The sequence below is a fragment of the Ambystoma mexicanum genome, chromosome 14 (assembly GCF_040938575.1).
Source record: "Ambystoma mexicanum isolate Mex_15411 chromosome 14, UKY_AmexF1_1, whole genome shotgun sequence".
Lineage (NCBI taxonomy): Eukaryota > Metazoa > Chordata > Amphibia > Caudata > Ambystomatidae > Ambystoma > Ambystoma mexicanum.
Genome location: NC_090940.1, coordinates 378,557,758 through 378,576,232, shown reverse-complemented (window position 1 = coordinate 378,576,232; position 18,475 = coordinate 378,557,758). Strand labels below are relative to the sequence as shown.

Here is an 18,475-nt window from a genome sequence, read left to right as displayed (position 1 = left end):
TTAACTGCAAAAGTGCGCTAATTGAACCATCTACCATAAACAGTTCCTTGTCAATTTTATAAGCACAGAATTTAAAAAATGTGTTGCTGCTTTAAGTGCTCCGCTCGAGTTCTGCTGTGTGCTGGCTCAAGCAACAGTCATTGTGACGTCACAACGGAAGCGTAGTAATTGATTACACAGCAGTTGTGATGTTGTTTTCCTATTACAGGTCAGTTGTGATGTCATAACTAGTCTGTAATAGAACATTATTTTCTGGCTTTTCTAGGGATATTGCAGGCTACCACATATTATTAAAACATTATTCTGAATGAGTTATGCATTCATACTGTACTTTTTATATAAAAAATGCAACAGTAAACATTACATCAATGTTAATAGGTTTTCATGAAATAAATGTCAAAGATCATAATTATTAAGTAATATAAAAAAGGAACACAGCTTTTCGCAAATCGTAATAGATTTGATTTGGTATAACTACGTGTAAATTATGCGCTATAATTTACAAAAACTGTGTCCATTTCGGATATGCTATGTACTGAATACTTAAGAATTTGTTTTCTTGCAAAAGTCTGCCACTGCTAAACAGGAAAGTAATGATCATGAATGATTTAATTGTGAGTCAGAAGCGGTCTCCGTTCAAAGAATTGCGTCATCCATTTGCAAAAGGTTTAATTGTTTGCAGTGTTCATTAAGCATATTTCCTAAAAACAGCAATCCTTGACCACCCTGCAATCTAGTTGTGCCTTAGGGTCGCTTATTGACCACTCTGCATTTTTGCTGTGCCTTAGGGGTGCTTATTGACCACCTGCTATCCTCCTGTGCCCCACCTAGCACACAATCATGCCCATAGCCATCTGCAAGCTCGCCGCCACCACTACCACCACAGTGCTCACTCTCCTCGTCACACTCATTGCTCACAAACCCTACACATCAAGCCGCCCCCAACTCGCACTCATGCCACACAGCCCACCCCCCAATCCAACACAACCCGCTGCCCCGGATACCTCACAAACTCACTCACATCGCAGTAACGCACCCCCTGCACCCTGCACCGCCAGAATGTATAGACTGGATAGACTCAGAGCTCGCACACAGACCACAATATTCAGCACACCACCCCCACCCATTGAACTTAGAAACTACAGATTGAGCTCCCGCATCCTCTCCAAACACATCCCCCACATTGAACACCCTCTCACCCACAAACACCACACACTAACCAAACCACACTCCTCAATATAACCACGCATAACACAACAGTCACATCTACCACCCTCACCTCCACAATCATACCTCACATCAAATGATCCCTCCTCAATGTGTGATCCCTCCCAGCTCATGCATCTGATATTCATGACCTCATAACGAATAACAACATTGACCTACAAGCCATCACAGAAACATGGTTACATGAAGCATCAGGCCCAGCTGTCACTCTTGCTCTACCACCTGGCTTCACCATACTCAGACAAGACAGACCTGAACGAATAGGAGGCGGAGTAGCCTTCATCTACAAGGAGAATCTTCAGCTCTGACTTGTTAGCCACTTATCGACCAAACTCACTCTTGTCACCCAACAGCACCATCAACATTCACCTACTATATCGCCCCCAGGTCCCACCCCTGAATCTCAGGAAAGCATCATCCACATCCTCAGCAATAATATCAAAAGCTCCACCAAAACCCTTCTCCTAGGAGACCTCAACCTGGTATTTAATGATCCTGAAGACAAATCTGCAGTCGCCCTCTCCAAAGAACTCAGTGACCTAGGCTTCACCCAAAAAGTAGAGAACCCCACTCACGCTAAAGGTCGTATTCTAGACTGGGTCGTAGACCATAATTGTCTCTCCACTATCACCTCAATATCATCATTGCCATGGACCGACCACAACTGCATCAAATTCTCGATTCCTATCACCAAAAACCAAAAAACCCTGACCTCTGCTATCGCTGCACAAGTCAGAAGCTCAAAAAAACTTAGAGGACAACCTGCGCCCATACCTCAACACCCCCAAACTAGCACCCCCTTTCTCTAATGACCCCAATATTTTGGCAGACATCTACAAAGATGTCGTTACTAAAGCTATCAATGAAATAGCACCACTCGAATGGAAAAAAGAAAAGAAATCACTACACACCAACGCCTGGTTCACTGAAGAACTGCACTCAATGCGATCCCACAAAAGAGCAGCTCTAAAAAGCTGGCAATCCAACCCATGCCACAGCACCAAAAATGAGTTCAACTTAATCTCCAAGCAATACAAAATAGCTATCACTGATGCTAAAGCCAAAGCATTCAACGCACAAATCTCTAATGCCAAATCACACACTAAAGAGATCTTCGCCATCTTCAACAAGCTCATCTCCCCCCACACAATACTCCAGATGAAATAATCAAAGATGAAGCATGGTGTGCCAGCATTCAATCGGCCGTGCTACATAAAATTGACCTTCTCCAAAAGAAAATCAAAGGCCATTGCAAAGCACTACCTAAACACAGGTACCAAGATTTCTAACGCCTCACCCTCCTCGTCGAAGCCAACCATACCCGACTTCTCTTTCAGGGATGTCACTGAAACAGAAGTTTTCAATCTACTAAAAAATCTCAAACCCTCCCCCTTACAAAGGCGATATCTGCCCACGTAAACTCGTCAAAGACTGCGCAGATTCCTTTGCGCCGCTCTTTACAGCTTTTATCAATGCGTCTTTTAAAACAGGCATTATCCCTGCTAGCCTCAAAGAGGCATGGGGCCGCCCCCTCCTAAAAAAAAAAAAAAAAAAAAAAAAAAAAACTACCCTCGACCCCCTACAACCCAACAACTACAGACCAATAACCACAGCGCCATTTCTCCTGAAATTACTGGACAAATCCAGCACTTTCTGGAAACCCACTCCATCCTTGGAACAAGGCAATCAGGCTTCCGGAAAGGACACGGCACAGAAACAGCCCGGTGGACCTAAAAAATCAGATCACCCAAATCATGGACAAGGGCAAGCCAGCTCTCTTGCTCTTCTTAGATCTCTCGGCCGCTTTCGATCTAGTTGATCACAAGACCCTCACCTCACACCTCACACACTCTGTCAACTTTTCTAAAGAATCAGCCCTATGGGTCACCTCCTTCCTAGAGGGTAGAGCCATGAAAGTCGTCTTGGACATCGCCAACGCCACTCCCACGACAATCCACTGCGAAGTCCCTCAAGGTTCCTGCACTGCTCCCACACTCTACAACCTGTTCAATAAACCTCTTTTTGACAATCTCAATCGAGATTGTCAAAAAGAGGGCATCACATACGCGAACTACGAGAACGACACACAAGTACTTTTACCCCTCTCTGGGTCATACCACGACGACGGAAAGGCACTCCACTCAATCTACGCCATCGTCCTGACCTGGATGGCAGTAAACGGCCTCTGCTTAAATGGAGACAAGACAGAAATCATGATATTGGGTCAAGAGAGCACCCTAGACAAACTGGACACACTGTACGCTAACTTCTCCATTGACAACTCCATCATCCCCGTCTCCTCAGCGGTAAAGACTCTGGGAGTATACATAGACTCCTCTTTATTTATGAACAGACAAGTCAGCGCTATCACCTCCTCATCTGCCCACACCACCAAACTCATAAACGCCATCAAGCCTTACCTTTCCAAACCCAATTGCCTCTCCATTGCCAGAGCAACCATTGGAGCCAAACTGGACTATTGCAATGCCCTCCTAGCGGGCACATCAGCAAAAAACCTAAACCGACTCCAAGTCACACAGAACAATGCGCTCTGGGCCGCTCTCCGCATCCCAAGAAGAGAGCAGATCTCCCATGCCAGACTTTCAGCCCAATGGCTACCGGTTAAAGAACGAATTACACTCAAAATCCTCACCCTCACCCACAAATGCCTCTCTCTCTCCGCCCCGTCCTACCTATCAGAGACCATCTCCAAACCCTCCTCCGCCCGTCGCACCAGAACGCAATACACCAACCTACTCTGCATCCCACGCATCAAAAAACCCAAAGCCGGTGGCCTAAGCTTCCCCTACATTGCCGCCAAGACCTGGAACGCTCTCCCTGCAGACATTAGGGCGGAAAACTCGCTCCCAATTTTTCGTAGGAAACTGAAGACCTCTTTCCTTGCACATTAATGTGACCCATGCGAATCCATGTAAATATACTGCATTGCTACTGTACAAATACCATATTTCCCACTGTAAATAATGTATTCCTTGTTAATATTGCTTTATTGTATTGTATTATTTGTAACCAAGATATGTCTGTAACAAGCGCCACGATGCCCCCGGGCTGCCGTGCGCGCTACAAATCTGAATAAATAAATAAACAATCCGTTTTCTGCATTTCAGATCGGAAGCAGACGGTATATAGGTAAGTGCCTGTATTTCTCGCTTGTGCTTACCATTTGAAAATATTGTTCCTGTAGTCTCCTCAATACCGTAGTACTGGTTGTTAAGTAAAATGTTTCGCAATATGTATATGTTGACCTACTTAGAAATTCTTGTTTGTCTTGTTCCTTCTGGTTTCACTTAATGTTATGGGCAATGCTGCAGGGCCGCCCAAAGCGAGGCAGGGTAGCTGCTGTTACCATCAGCAGGCCTGGAGAGGGGCAGCCCAACCTCTCCTCCTCTCTGCTCCTCTCCTTCCCCCCCAAGCCAAAGAGACATGCAGTCTGTGCAACACAATGCTGAGGAAGGGTGAGGTGTGAGCAATCGCCTCACCCTTCCTTCATGCAACAAGGTGGTAAGCACCTAAGGAAACCAACAGGCAGGCAGGGACCAGGTTCAAAGAACTGCCTCCCACCGGGGGACAGATAGTCTGCTATCCAGCCAGGGGCTGAAACATAACAGCCCCCACTACTATACATAACAAAGACCCAGGGCTCCCCTGGGTCTTATAAATACAGAGCGGCATGCTCTGAGAAAACACAAACAGTTTGTGGACCCTGAACGGGGACCCAAACGCACAGGAGGTGCACTGTTTACTCAGTGCCTTCCAAACCTTTGCTTCTTTAGCAAACTCGAAGTTTGTTGTATTCCGCAACGTCTGTTTCCCCTTTTGAACATTGCTGCTGTTCATTAACATCGCACGGCCGAGAAGCGAGCGGCAGCGCTGGACAAACAGTCTCCTGGGAGGTGCCGCGGGAAGCAGGAATCCAGCCAGGCGGGAACGAACGAACGAACGAACGAAAGAAAGGAAAGAAAGGAGTAACCAACGGAGCAGCCTGGCGTAGGCGGATATCTCAGTCAGCTATCATTCCCAGGTAAGCCACCACTCCGGGCTTTGCAAAAATAGAATGCTATTTACCTAACGCGTGCACAAGATAAACATCCACTAGGAACCGCCCGCCGGCAGGGCTCAGAAACGTGCATTGCGCATCGATTAAAAGAAATGAAGTTGTAATTTAGTAAACAGGCGGCGGGGAACTCCGCGTGGAAAACGAAAGCACAATAAGACCGGGGCAGACGAGGAAGCAGGTCCCCTAGCACTCGTAAACACTATAAAGACAACATTTGTAGTTCGATAGCCAATTTTGACATTTCTAAGGCCCAGACAACAAAGGGCACACGCGAGTGGGTTACAAAGAACAACAAAGCATATTTGAGGCACGAAACTTGAAACCCAGGCATAAACGCAAATTAACTCAACTTAAAATCATCGCAATGAGGCATCTTTGTCTGCATAAATCAAATATTGATTTTGGGGCAACAGTTACACGGAAAACAAACAAGCATAATTAAAACCCAAAAGTGCTACAACAGCATTTAGGGCTCAGGATAGCTGGGGCAATAACACAGCAAATAGTGATTCCAATTTTGACATCTGTACAGAGCTTGCTGTCACGGTTTCAGATCCCTGCAGTACCAAACCTAGCCTTTCACATTTCTTCCCTTTAACCAAACAGGCGGAAAGGAAACATGGGTCCCAAACGGAAATCATAAGAACACACAACACCGGCTCAAAAACCCAAATCAATGCACTGCTGGCAGCCATCGAGGCAGTGGAGCGCTACGGTTGGGCATGGGTAAGGGAGATATGTGCGTCCTTCCAAGGGAAGGGACACCCTTGCCACCCAATCAAGACGATGTCACAACACCAGCAAAGAGGCAGAAAGTGACAGATGCCCCTAAAAAAGGTAACAAAAAAGAAAATGGCGAAATTGTGCAAGAACATGTCAGAAATCATAGCCGTAGAACCTACCATAGTGGTGACCTCCGCACCAACAACAATCCAAACAATAGCAGCACCAGCCACATCACTGCGACAGGTGCCAGCAACACCAACATCTGCCACTACAGTTGCACCAACGGCAACCACGTCAGACTCAATAGGTTCTTTAAAAGCATGGGTAACCCCCAGTACTGACCCAGGGGGGACAAACTGGGCAAAGCAACCCTTTCAGAACGAAATACTGAATAGATATAAAAGATGCCTAGCATGGAATATTGACATCACAATCAAAGAAGCCATATGGGCCAAGGAGTTCATAGAAATCTTTTCATTAATAGAAGCCCAACGCAAAGGGAAAGATGCTTTTAGTGATCCCAAATAGATTGAAGAGAAAGCCATAGCCAGAAATGCCCAGGTAGAACAGAACTGGGACAACTGGCTTCAGGCTTTTGCCATCTTGGCAACAATATACAAGGAGACATTTCCCCATGATGGCAGAAAAATATGGGCTTGCATGGACAAAATAAGAGAAGTGAAAGTCGCCCAGAAAGGGAAGACCTGGCTAGCATACGACATCAGATTTAGGAGAAGCATGTCAGAGAGACCAGCCATAGAATGGGACAAGGTCAAAAATGACTTGTACATGTTAAATGCTGAGCCCCCAGCAGAGGAAGAGGCCTCACAGAACTCCTCCAAAAATACACAAGGTTCCAGAAATAACGATAATGAGAAACATAAAAAGGGGGAACAGCCCTTTCAGAAGAACCAGCCATGGCGGCTAAGTCTAATACCCACAGGTAAAACAAGAACTACACTACAAAAGCCACCATTCCATGCAGGAACCTTGGGGGGGGGGGGTGGGGGAACCAGTACACCTGGGGTAAGGAATGCTGGTACAAACACGCTTGCACCAACTGCAACGGTGATCACGCAGCAAGCAACTGCACCAGACTGCCAGCCAAAAACTCAAGATTAGCGCCACCCGCGCCTTTTCAACCCCAGGCCTGGCACCAGGCATGACTCCCATCAACCCAACCTATTTTAGAGAAGCACTCTTGAATTATCCAGACAGGGAAACCAGCGAGGCAATCTGGCGGGGTTTTTCCAAGGGCTTTATCATCCCATGTAAGGGCACAGGGTCACATAACATCCCATTGAACCTAAAGTCAGCCAGGGATAACCCCCAAATAGTGAGAGCAAAATCAAGAAAGAACTGCTTTTAGGCAGGATTGCAGGACCCTGGGACCGCATGCCCCTCAAAGATTACATAATATCACCACTAGGACTGGTCCCCAAAAAAGAAACTGGGAAAATGAGGCTAATTAATCATTTATCCTATCCCAAAGGCCAATCACTGAACGACGGCATTCCACACACGGAATCCGCAGTATCCTACACACACTTCCAGGAGGTGGTAAGACTCATACAGGAATGTGGCAGGAACGCCCTGATGGCCAAGCTAGACATCGAATCCGCTTTCAGACTTTTGCCAGTCCATCCAGATTCCCAGCAATGGCTAGGTTTTACTTTTAACAAATTCTATGTAGACAGATGCCTCTCCATGGGGTGTGCAGTATCCTGCGCCATATTCGAGCAATTCAGCTCCTTTTTTCAATGGGCTCTCCAAAAACAGAGACCAGGGACCAAGGTAGTACACTACCTAGATGACTTTATGGTAACGGGCCCAGCAAATTCTGAGGAATGCAACCGGGCCCTGGTGAAATTAGAAGGAATAGCCGCATAGTGGGGCATACCTCTAGCAAAAGAAAAAACAACCAAACCAGCCGCCAACATAATTTTCCTGGGCATTGAAATTGACTCTGCACAGGGTTTATGCAAGATCCTGAAAACAAAAATTGCAGAACTCTTGGAGAAAATACAAGCCCTGACAACAAAAGACAAGGGCACAGTTAAAGAAATTCAATCATTAGCAGGCAGTCTCAATTGCGCTGCTAGAATAATCCCTCAAGGCAGGGTATTTTCCAGAAGTCTGGATTTCAAAGGGACCTCACTTTGGCGAACGTCTTTGAACACATGGACAAAAAGGGTCCTTTTCACCAATGCAGCCGGGAGCAAGGGGTTTGGAGCCATACTAGACAGAGTGGGTGGCAGGACACTGGCCCAACTCATGGCATCAGGCGGGGTGGACTAAAAACATCACCCTCCTAGAAATATTTCCCATCTGGCTAACATTATACATTGGGGCAGGCAGCTAGCTAACACGGAACTCTTGGTCTGGTGTGACAACATGGCAGTAGTAGGCTCCATAAACAGAAGGTCTACCAAATGCCCTTTAGTGCTAAAAGTCCTACGAGCCATCACAGCAATCACACTACAAGAAAACATTGTGGTCAAAGCAAAGCACATCGCTGGGACAGATAATAACATTGCAGATTCCGGGAGCTAGTGCCGCATGCCCGGGAACAGATGACGCCAATACCGGCAGAATGCTGGGAAATAATGGGAAAGCAAAAATAACGTCATCAACGCCCGCGCCAGAAAGCCCAGGCCGGGATGCCCAACAAGAACCAGGCACCTCAAAACGGGTGCCAACAAAATAACGGCATCAACGCCAGTGCCAGAGAGCCAAGGCCGGGATGTCCAACAAGAACCAGGCACCTCAAAGACGGGTGCCCTACAAATCCCTAGGCTTCCTCACAGAGATGGCAGGGAAAGCGCTGGCAAGCACCACCGCAGCGCAATACAGTAAGTGCTTACAAACCGTATTTAAAGCCACAGGCGTAAACAATGTAGAGGTAATAAAAATGGGCGCATGAACAGGGCTTTAAGAGAGATTGGGCTAAAAGAACCCTAGTTGCAAGCTCATATTTCTCAAAAATACGGGGTGATTCAGACCCCACCCAAAACGCTCTAATTTCTTACGCTTTAAAGGTTTTGTCAGAATAGAGGGCGACCGGGTCGAAACCCCGCCGCCCCCTGGATTTCAACAAACTGGTACAAATTGCAAACCAGCTGGAAGCCATATGCTGGCATCCTTATGAGATCTTATTGTTCAAAGCAGCTTTCTTCCTGGCATACTTCGGGGCTTTCTGTGTGGGAGAACTCATCGCCTCCAGCACCAAGGCCACCAACGGTCTGGGTGTCATGGAGGACGGGGTCAGACAGGAGAGCGTCAGCATAGAAATCCAACAATCAAAAACTGGGGCCAAACAAACTTATCCACATTTGTTGCATTGATGAGGCAGTATACTGCCTGGTATGTATTATAAATCTATTACACACAAAGACCCAAAGTTGGGGGGAGGTTTTTAATCCACAAGGACATCTCGGCACTAAACCGCTACCAATTCAAAGGGGTGCTGATGAAAGCAATCAGCATTGCAGGGTGGGACCCTAAAGGTTTTGGCACCCACTCTTTCAGAATAGGTGCCGCCACTTCAGCATGGCAAGGAGGTTTAGCTCCTCAACAAATAAGAAACAGGGGGTTGGAAGTCAGATTGTTACAAAAGATACATCAGACCACAGCTAATATAGCCAGCCACCCTCATTTTTCTTTCTCCCCCCACCCCCCCACTTCATACAGAAACACCAGGCGAAGGGAGGACCACTCTCCAATCAGCATGGATAGTCGCCAACTCTTTTATCTTCAGGACGGGCCGATGGGCAGAGGAGACCAAAGAAAGGCCACCTTTCAGAAACACCATTTCCTCATGGGGTGGATACAAAGGCCTACGATTGGCAGAAATCCACGAAACACTAACAGAGCTGGTTGCATACAAAGACCCGTCAGAATTTCTGGTCATACACCTAGGGGGCAATGACCTAGTGTCCATTGGAAGGAGCAATTTATATGAGGACATGTGTTCCTCCCTTGAGGCATTTCACACAATTGGAAAGGAACGGAAATGTATTTCTCGACCATCCTACCCAGATAGAAATGGCAAGGGGCCAACTGCTACACATCTGTAGACATTTCTAGAAGAAAACTCAACAGGGGGCTAGAAAAATTCTGTATAGCAAGAGGACTGGGCTTCATAAAGCACCCAGCCATTACATTGGGTGACCCGGACCTTTTTCACAAAGACGGCACCCATCTATCAAAACAGGGCATGGAACATTTCTTTCGAGAAATTACAGCAACTCTAGCCTCCAGGGGTTGCCAGTAGGAGATACTTTTGGGGGAACGTGGTCAGCCGCCAACCTGCCCACGTGTGGCGGCACGGGCCAGAGGGGGTAACCTCAAGAACCGGTGCCCAAAAGTATGTTACTATCATGATATGTGATTATCGTTGTCTCCATAAACATATCTGTACAATAAAAACCTATGGCCTTTTATTGCCAACACTTGACAAACAAAGTGTGAGCCAATTTATTCTGGGTGAGGGTAAGGGATCGGCTAACAAATGTATGCATGCATATGGGTTCAGCAGTTATGGGCAATGCTGCAGGGCTGCCCAAAGCGAGGCAGGGTAACTGCTGTTACCATCAGCAGGCCTGGGGAGGGGAAGCCCAACCTCTCCCTCTCTCTGCTCCTCTCCTTCCCCCAAGCCGAAGAGACACGCAGTATGTGCAAATCACGCAGTCTGTGCAACACAATGCTGAGGAAGGGTGAGGTGTGAGCAATCGCCTCACCCTTCCTTCATGCAACAAGGTGCTAAGCACCTAAGGAAACCAACAGGCAGGCAGGGACCTGGTTCAAAGAACTGACCCCCCCCCCCCCCGGGGGGGGACAGATAGTCGGCTATTCGGCCGGGGGATGAAACATAACAGCCCCTACTACTATACATATCAAAGAACCAGACCTCCCCAGGGTCTTATAAATACAGAGCGGCATGCTCTGAGAAAACACAAACAGTTTGTGGACCCTGAACAGGGACCCAAACACACATGAGGTGCACTGTTTACTCAGTGCCTTCCAAACCTTTGCTTCTTTACCACAAAACCCTCCCACCCTACAAATAAGGGACAAGAACAAAGGAAAAGAAGTACAAGGCACTGTATGGTGCCCACAACAGGTCGTGGGACATGAGAAGGCGGGCACGAGCCAGAGGGGATAACCTCCACACCTGGTGCCCAAAAGTATGTTACTATCATGATATGTGATTATTGTTATCTCTATAACCATATCTGTACAATAAAAAACTACAGCCTTTTATTGCCAACACTTGACAAACAATGTGTGAGCCAATTTATTCTGGAAGAGGCTAAGGGATCGGCTAACAAATGAATGCATGCATATGGGTTCAGCAGTTGTTGAAGGTCTGCAGTGATGTCTAGGGGCCAGTTCAGGAAGCTACCAATGTAAAGTAGAGGGAAACCTTTTCAATCAGCCTGATTTTGATGAGACGTCTGTTAGGTTGTATTTTTAGCTCAACTGGAAATGCATCAATATTTGAGAGAACAGAGACATACTTATTGTTTAAACTTAAGTGTTCATAATAAACATATCATTTAAGGGATGGCGTCATGCATTTGTTTGAACACAGTAATCACTTTTCCTTCACGTAAATTTGTATCAGAATCATCATGTTACATTCATCATGTTACTTTGTGTCTTTCTGTTCGTGCTACAGATTAGGCAATATTTGTGATCAATTTTGGCCATGCCAGATAGTCCAGATGCCGTGGCCTGTGACTCTAGGATTACATTAGAGTTCACACAAGCAGCCTCATGATTCTGTATAAACACCATGGGCTTCATTCCGAGGTGATCTGTAATTTGGTGGTACATCCTCCAAATTCCCACCAAAATTGGTTACTGTTGCCGTCACTTGCTCCCATGGGATTACAAGTGGTGGTAGAGTGGTGTAATACCCCATTTTTGGAGTCCATACAAACGCCAATTTATCGGTTTTAGTGGATTTACCGCTGGTGGTATGGTATTACCCGATGGTAAATTAACAGATTTTTGGAGGTAAAGGGGAGGATTTCCCTTCGGCAAAAACTGGCCATGAATCCGCCACCTTTTCCCCGAAAAAATCAATGGATTTTATGTGCGGTAATCCTGCTGGTGGTAAATCCAACAGAAACTATAATTTGGCGGTGCTGGAAAAATTGAGATGATTTTATTACTGACACTTGTTTCCTGCACCACCAAACTTGTAATGAGGCCCATGTATGTCTCTAGATCAGTCCTTCTGTTCAGATGTACTCTTGCAACCATTACAATGCAACTCTTCCCTGACCAAGAGTGGATGGACGCTTTGGTAGTTCAATGTTGCAGTTTGTAGTCCCATCTTGGCTAACCCATCTACGTAGTGAAGCTTTCTACATCCGTTGTCATGCGTCCATCACCTGCATTTTGAATTGTAATATTACTACATATAACAAGCAAAATAAAATCAATCGGGCAGTATGTAAGCGCATGTGCTACATTCAGTCGCATCATCGTGTCCCATGTAGATGTTCTTAAAGTGCTAAACGTTCTTGCTTAGCACAGGAAGGGTTTTCTGAACGAAACGCAATTTGATGTGCCATTGCTTATCGGTATAGGTCTGCCTTGCTGCAAAGGCCAGCTTTGCTGCACTCTAGAAGTACTTAATGACACAAGGTTGTTTAAATTGCAGAGGCTTGCTTTACAAATCACATGTAGCATAACAATGAGGTGTATGGCTCACAATCTAGACCAAGGCCTATAATGTAGAAGATTGGGGCCAAATGCCAGGTTCTAATTTATTAGCTTGCTAGTAAAGCCAATCGCCACAACACTTGCATTAATGTTACACAATTGCACAAAAATGTCAGCTTTGTTAAACGCTGGCATGGCCACAACCTGGCGATTAAAGTGGGTGAATATGTAAATACTTATTTAGACACTTTCTTAAGCAGAAACACATTTGCCTTTTTTGGGGTTTTGAACAAACGGAGAATGCTCGTTACTGGAAAAAATGGACTGAGAAATTCCTACATCCTTCACCTGCTAGTCCTCCAACCACATGCATGCATATATTTCCTGAGCTAAACCATTGACTATATTTGACACAACACAGAACAGTGGCATAGATCATTCTGGCTGGAACGTTTTTATTGAAGTTGATGTGCTGAGTAAAACAAGTTATTTTGATTTATGAATACATAGACGCTGCAACCTAGGGTTTGGATTTGTGCATCTGTTTAGATTCACATATTGTGCATATTCCGCTATCTGTGGTAGATCCAGAGTATTCGTTATTTTTTTCACAATGAAAAATAGGTGTTCATGTCGCACTATACTTACTCTACGTTGCTGGTACCCATAGTGCCCCTCGTAACTCACGCCTTCAGATTATTTTTTTTCCACCATTGGTCAGGTTGCGGCAGTGTAGTAGGCCTGAAAAGACGCTAAAGCTGCCGGGTGGAAGTTGGTATTGGAAATTGGCACCAGCGCAACTCTTGCGCAAGTTGAATATCGAGCAGACTGCGCAGTTATCTATGGTACAGAGCAAGGCGTTATTAGTTGTATAAGAAGAATGACTCCATAGAATTCTATTCCCGATGTCGGCCATATACATGGAGCTCACATCTTTTAAGTTCTGTCTTAAATGCAATAAGCTGTTCCCATGGCTGGATACTCAGAGTTTACAATAAGTGTCTACCTAGAGACCAAACAGAGGACACTTGAGTCTTGTGTACAATGTTGAAGGCAAAGACCACCAAGACAAATCAAGTTTGATGCTAGGCAGCCTATGCCAAGGAGGGTGAAGGTTGACTACATGACTCCACCCAATTCCTAAACGTGAAGCCATAAAGGCTCTGTTGCATCCGGACCCAGCTCTGCAGAGCAACAGACTCGGGAGCTACAAAATGTTGGGCACAAAGCTCGGGAGGGGGGGGGGGAACACTTCTTCACCGGAAAAGCAGCCAAAGAATAAAGGTGTTTGGGGTATTAAGAATGTCACTCAGCGCCTTGGACACTTGACATTATTGATTGATGTCCTTCGCACTTGGTGAATACCGGGAAATAGTACCCCCTCTTTCATACAGAATTCTTAAGGACCTTGGTACTCTTCAAGTTGCACCAGGACACAACATGAAATTAGATTATCAAGGAATAATTTTTCGGTTTTTTGTTTGCGTATTTATTAATGTATGCATATACTGTTCTGCATATATGTAGGTACCATAGATTGGATGTCCTTAGGTTAACACTTGTTTCGGCCTTGGGCCTTTTTCAAAACCGGATAATAGTTAGATCATTCCAATTCACTTTACTTGTATATCACGCGAGTATCATGGATCTTAGAGCGTTCCCAGTTAGTTCCCTGTTCCTTTGAATATCGGAGTTCAATCCCCACGCGATCGCGAGGGGATTGAACTCGATTGAAAAAGGCTCAAGGCCGAAACACATGTTAACCTAAGGACATCCAACTATTGTACCTACATATATGCAGAACTGTATATGCATACATTAATAAATACGCAAGAAAAACGAAAAATGATTTCTTTTTAGTCTAATTTTGTGTTGTTTGTCCTGGCGCAACTTGAAGAGTACCAAAGTCCTTAAAGAATACAGGGGTACATCCAGTCTCCAAACAGACAGCGGCATCCAAGTTGAGTTGTAGACAAAAAATGTTCTGTCGGCACAATGTACCTACGGGGCGTTGCTAGCCCTTAACCCCTTAAGTGCCAAGGGTCGAGGTATCACATCCTTTGGATTACCTCCCTGTTGCCAAGGACGAGATACCTCGTCCTTGGCACTTAACGGGTTAATGAAACAGAAAACGTTAGAAGGCATTGAATGGTGAAATACCAAAATCACCAAAAAAGGCCTTGGTACTGGTTGGGGGAGAATACCCATGGCAGTTATTAAACACTTGCAGCAGTTTGCTCGAAGGCAAGTTGCTAATGCAACAAAACCACATAGAGCACAAAAAACCATGAGGAACTGCCGAAACGTGGTACTGAAACACACAAAACCAAGCTTGGAGTAGGCCGTCTCACTGGCAAAAAACAAAAGCCCAAACATGGCACCAAAAACGAAACAGTGAAACTCAGAAGTGGAAGCAGGACGTTGAAATGACAACGGGCACCGAAAGAAAGTTACAGACTACATGCTTAGTGCACGATACCCGAGCACACTAGCATGGGCATATCCCAGATACATCCACATTTCTAAGGCCTTCCCAAAGGGTCTCCAAGTGTGTTTCATACACAAGTGCTAGATATTGTTCAAGCTTGTAGGAAACTAGCAGCGAGGCTGTAAATTGCCATGCATACTAAGAAAATTATATATTATTATTAGGAGGAGGAGGAGTAAGGGAGTACAGAGAAGGTCAGGAAGCCTTTTATGATGCATATGAAGAATAAGACATACAATTGTGACTGGAGCCTATCTTTAATGGAGACCGTTGTGAATGTGGTCATACTAATGAAAGAGCATGACATATGAGAAAAGAGAAGACAAACTTTGTCTCATGGTTCGGAGGAGAACATTGACGACCACTCCCTCGAACAGGGTTGTACCACGACTAATTGGGATGTGGATGATGATGATCCTAGGAATGTACAGTGCCTTCTTCTGAAGATGCAGATCTTCCTTCCGACTCACCCACTGAGGATCGATGGCCCCATGCTAGAGAGAGGGGCAGCATCCTTTGGCATCGACATACAGCCAAGCCTAGAAGAAAATGATTTCATATAGGACATATAAGAGGAGACAAAACCAGTGGCCCAGTATGTCCCACTCATGGAATCAGTCATAAGATGACTTCAAGTCTTTGTGAAGTGCCGAGAAACAAGTAGTGCTGCCAACACTGGCAATAATATGAAGTACACACCTTCTCCATTTGATCCCTTAGTAATTCTAGGGCACATAATGAATTACTCCATGAAGGCCATCGCAGCACGTAAACGCTGTAGTGCACCAAAGTCAACCTCAGAGGCTTCAACGGAAAGTGAAAGAAAAATACCTTTTCTAATGAGAAAGAAAATGTCATCCACTGGGTGTACAACATGCAAACCACAAATGCATTTGTCCTTGTTAGCAGGTATGGCCGATTTCATTTGGATTCCACGCAACAGTTGGCTAGTAAATTCCCATAAGGCGTAATGGTAAAAGCGCAGCACAAAGAATCATTAAAGAAAAACGGTGCCAAATCCTGAAATAAACGACCTTGACATGGCAGAATCAGCAACCGTTAGTTGGCTAGTGCAGGTGTTCTGATACTCCTAGACCAGAATCGCTGGGTGTAAACCCAATACACAGGAAATTCCAATTAATGCTTAGATTCACATGCTGTGCATAGGCCCGACATCCAGTGGTCACTGCAGAGTATTGCATTTTTGTTTTTCGTAGTCGAAAAGGGGACGTCGACAAGGCGTGTCTGTAACACTATCCCTAAAGTGACGTGCGTTGTACCCACAATCCCTCACACGTCGAGGTCCCTCAGATTGTTTTTTTCCATCCAGCTACTGGTCACCTTTATGCGGAGCCCCTCGAGAGACGTTGCCAAATAGTTTCTTCGACCTTTGGTCGTTTGTTATTAATATCAATAACGTAGATCCCTCCCTCGACGCAGAGCTGTTTCTCCGCCGAGCAAGATCTTCGACGGAAGGACGAGCTGAGGGGATCCTTCGGCGCTGCCGAACACGTGGCCTGGCCTCGCCGGCCATACACAGTAGGGAGAGTGGGGTTGTGTGATCTTTCTTTCTCTTTAAGAATGCCTTTCTCTTTCCCCTCCCTCTCTTTCAAGGTCGTAGTCACACTTCTTGACCTCAGCTATGGAGAGGACGCCATTTAGGTTTTGCCCTTCTTTGCAAGGGTAAATATACCTGGAAGGATGATCACAAACGGTGCAACCGTTGCTTACCCCTCGATCACAAGGAGGACGGCTGTGCGGCCTGTAAATTACTAAAGCCCAAAACTCTAAAAGACCGCAGGGTCAAAAGGTGGGCAGCCTACGCCATGTCTAGGCATGACTCCTCGCCCGCCGCCTCCGAATGTGACGAGGACAGTGACTACACGGCCCCCGTGACGGAGGTTGTTGACCTCTCAAAGGAGCGTTCATGCTCCTCGTCATCCATCCCCAGCCCCGACAAGCCCGGCTCATGCCCAGCTTATGGGGATGTACACCCCGGTGACAAGGACGCACACGGAAAAACACCAAAGCACATACCCCCCGGCACGCATTCGTCGAAGATGAAGGCAGCCATAGCGCCAACGGGGACGCCGGGCCCACCGGTGTCTTCGGCCGACCGTAAGGGTCGTCAGCCCTCACCGCCTCCGCGACAGGCGACTGGGCATTCTAAAGATAAGGGCGCTAACACCAAAACCTCCGGCGACGCGCATCGTAAAAGCGCTCACGTTGCCAGCAAGGACTCGACGAGCAAGGACTCGACGTTACATAGCGCGACGGCGACCGATCCCTCGGAAGAGAGAATGATCGCCGAAAGCCTTGCGCGAATATCATCTAAGGACGGCCAGAGACTTACGGCGAGTGAGACGCCAAAAACCGCGCACAAGGCCAAAGATGCGCCGGAAAACAGATCAGGCCAGTTCCCGCCGCCGACGGAAGGCCATAGCCAGCGAGAAGGCTTCTCAGAAGGCGAAGGCACACTTTCTTCGATGTTATGGGACAGAACCAGACAACTACAGGAGGAAGAAACTCCTTTTTCATTCCCAGTCCGTCCTGGCCGACCTCAGTGGACCTTTGAAAGGTTCCAGACCTGTATGGATAAACTAGACAGGTTCATGTCTATCCCAGAAGACAGGGCACCCAAGAGACCAAGGGAGGCACCCCTGGAGAGTCCAAGGGCTAAATACCAGAAGTTTTATAACCCCATACAGGAGGACATATACTCTTACGACCTCACTGAGGAAGACACCCTCTTCCAGGAGGAAGATGAGTTCACCTATGTTGAAGACCAACAAGAAGAGGAAGGTTTTCACGAGGACACTAACTTAGGTGAGGAGGGATTCCAGGAGGACACAGGCGAGGGCGACCCAAATCCCTGGCAGTCACCAGCTAGGTCTACAGACACAGGCAGTAGCAGTATAGTCATCAGGTCTAATGAAACTACACCATTCAGGAACCCTTCGCCTGTTGATGATCAACCCACCTTCAATGCCCTGCTGAAGAAGGCAGCAGCACATTTTGAACTTGAAACTGGGGAGGTCACCCCAGACACCGATTTTGTGGAGAGGATTATCAAAGAAAACCCCCCCACTAGCCAAACTATCCCCATCCTCGCCTCAGTTAAGAGACATATTACCCCTTCTCTGTCCACTCCTGCACTGGTGAGAGGGGTCAAACCGAGGATTGAGAAACTGTTCTCTCCCTCTCAATCAGACCCATTAAGGGTCACTCAATCCCGGACTCCCTGGTCGTGACCAACACCAGGAAAAGGGCCGGAGTCCCAC

General features: G+C 46.4%; 1 protein-coding gene across 2 annotated transcripts in view; it reads left to right on the top strand.

Annotated features, from left to right (window-relative positions):
* MIA2 (MIA SH3 domain ER export factor 2) overlaps positions 1-18,475 on the top strand; it is a 2,742,135-nt gene that overhangs the window by 847,265 nt on the left and 1,876,395 nt on the right. For both annotated transcript variants that reach the window (XM_069637493.1, XM_069637494.1), the window contains exon 8: positions 4,356-4,377. In XM_069637493.1, the coding sequence (XP_069493594.1) occupies positions 4,356-4,377 (22 nt within the window). The remainder of the gene's footprint in view (positions 1-4,355; positions 4,378-18,475) is intronic.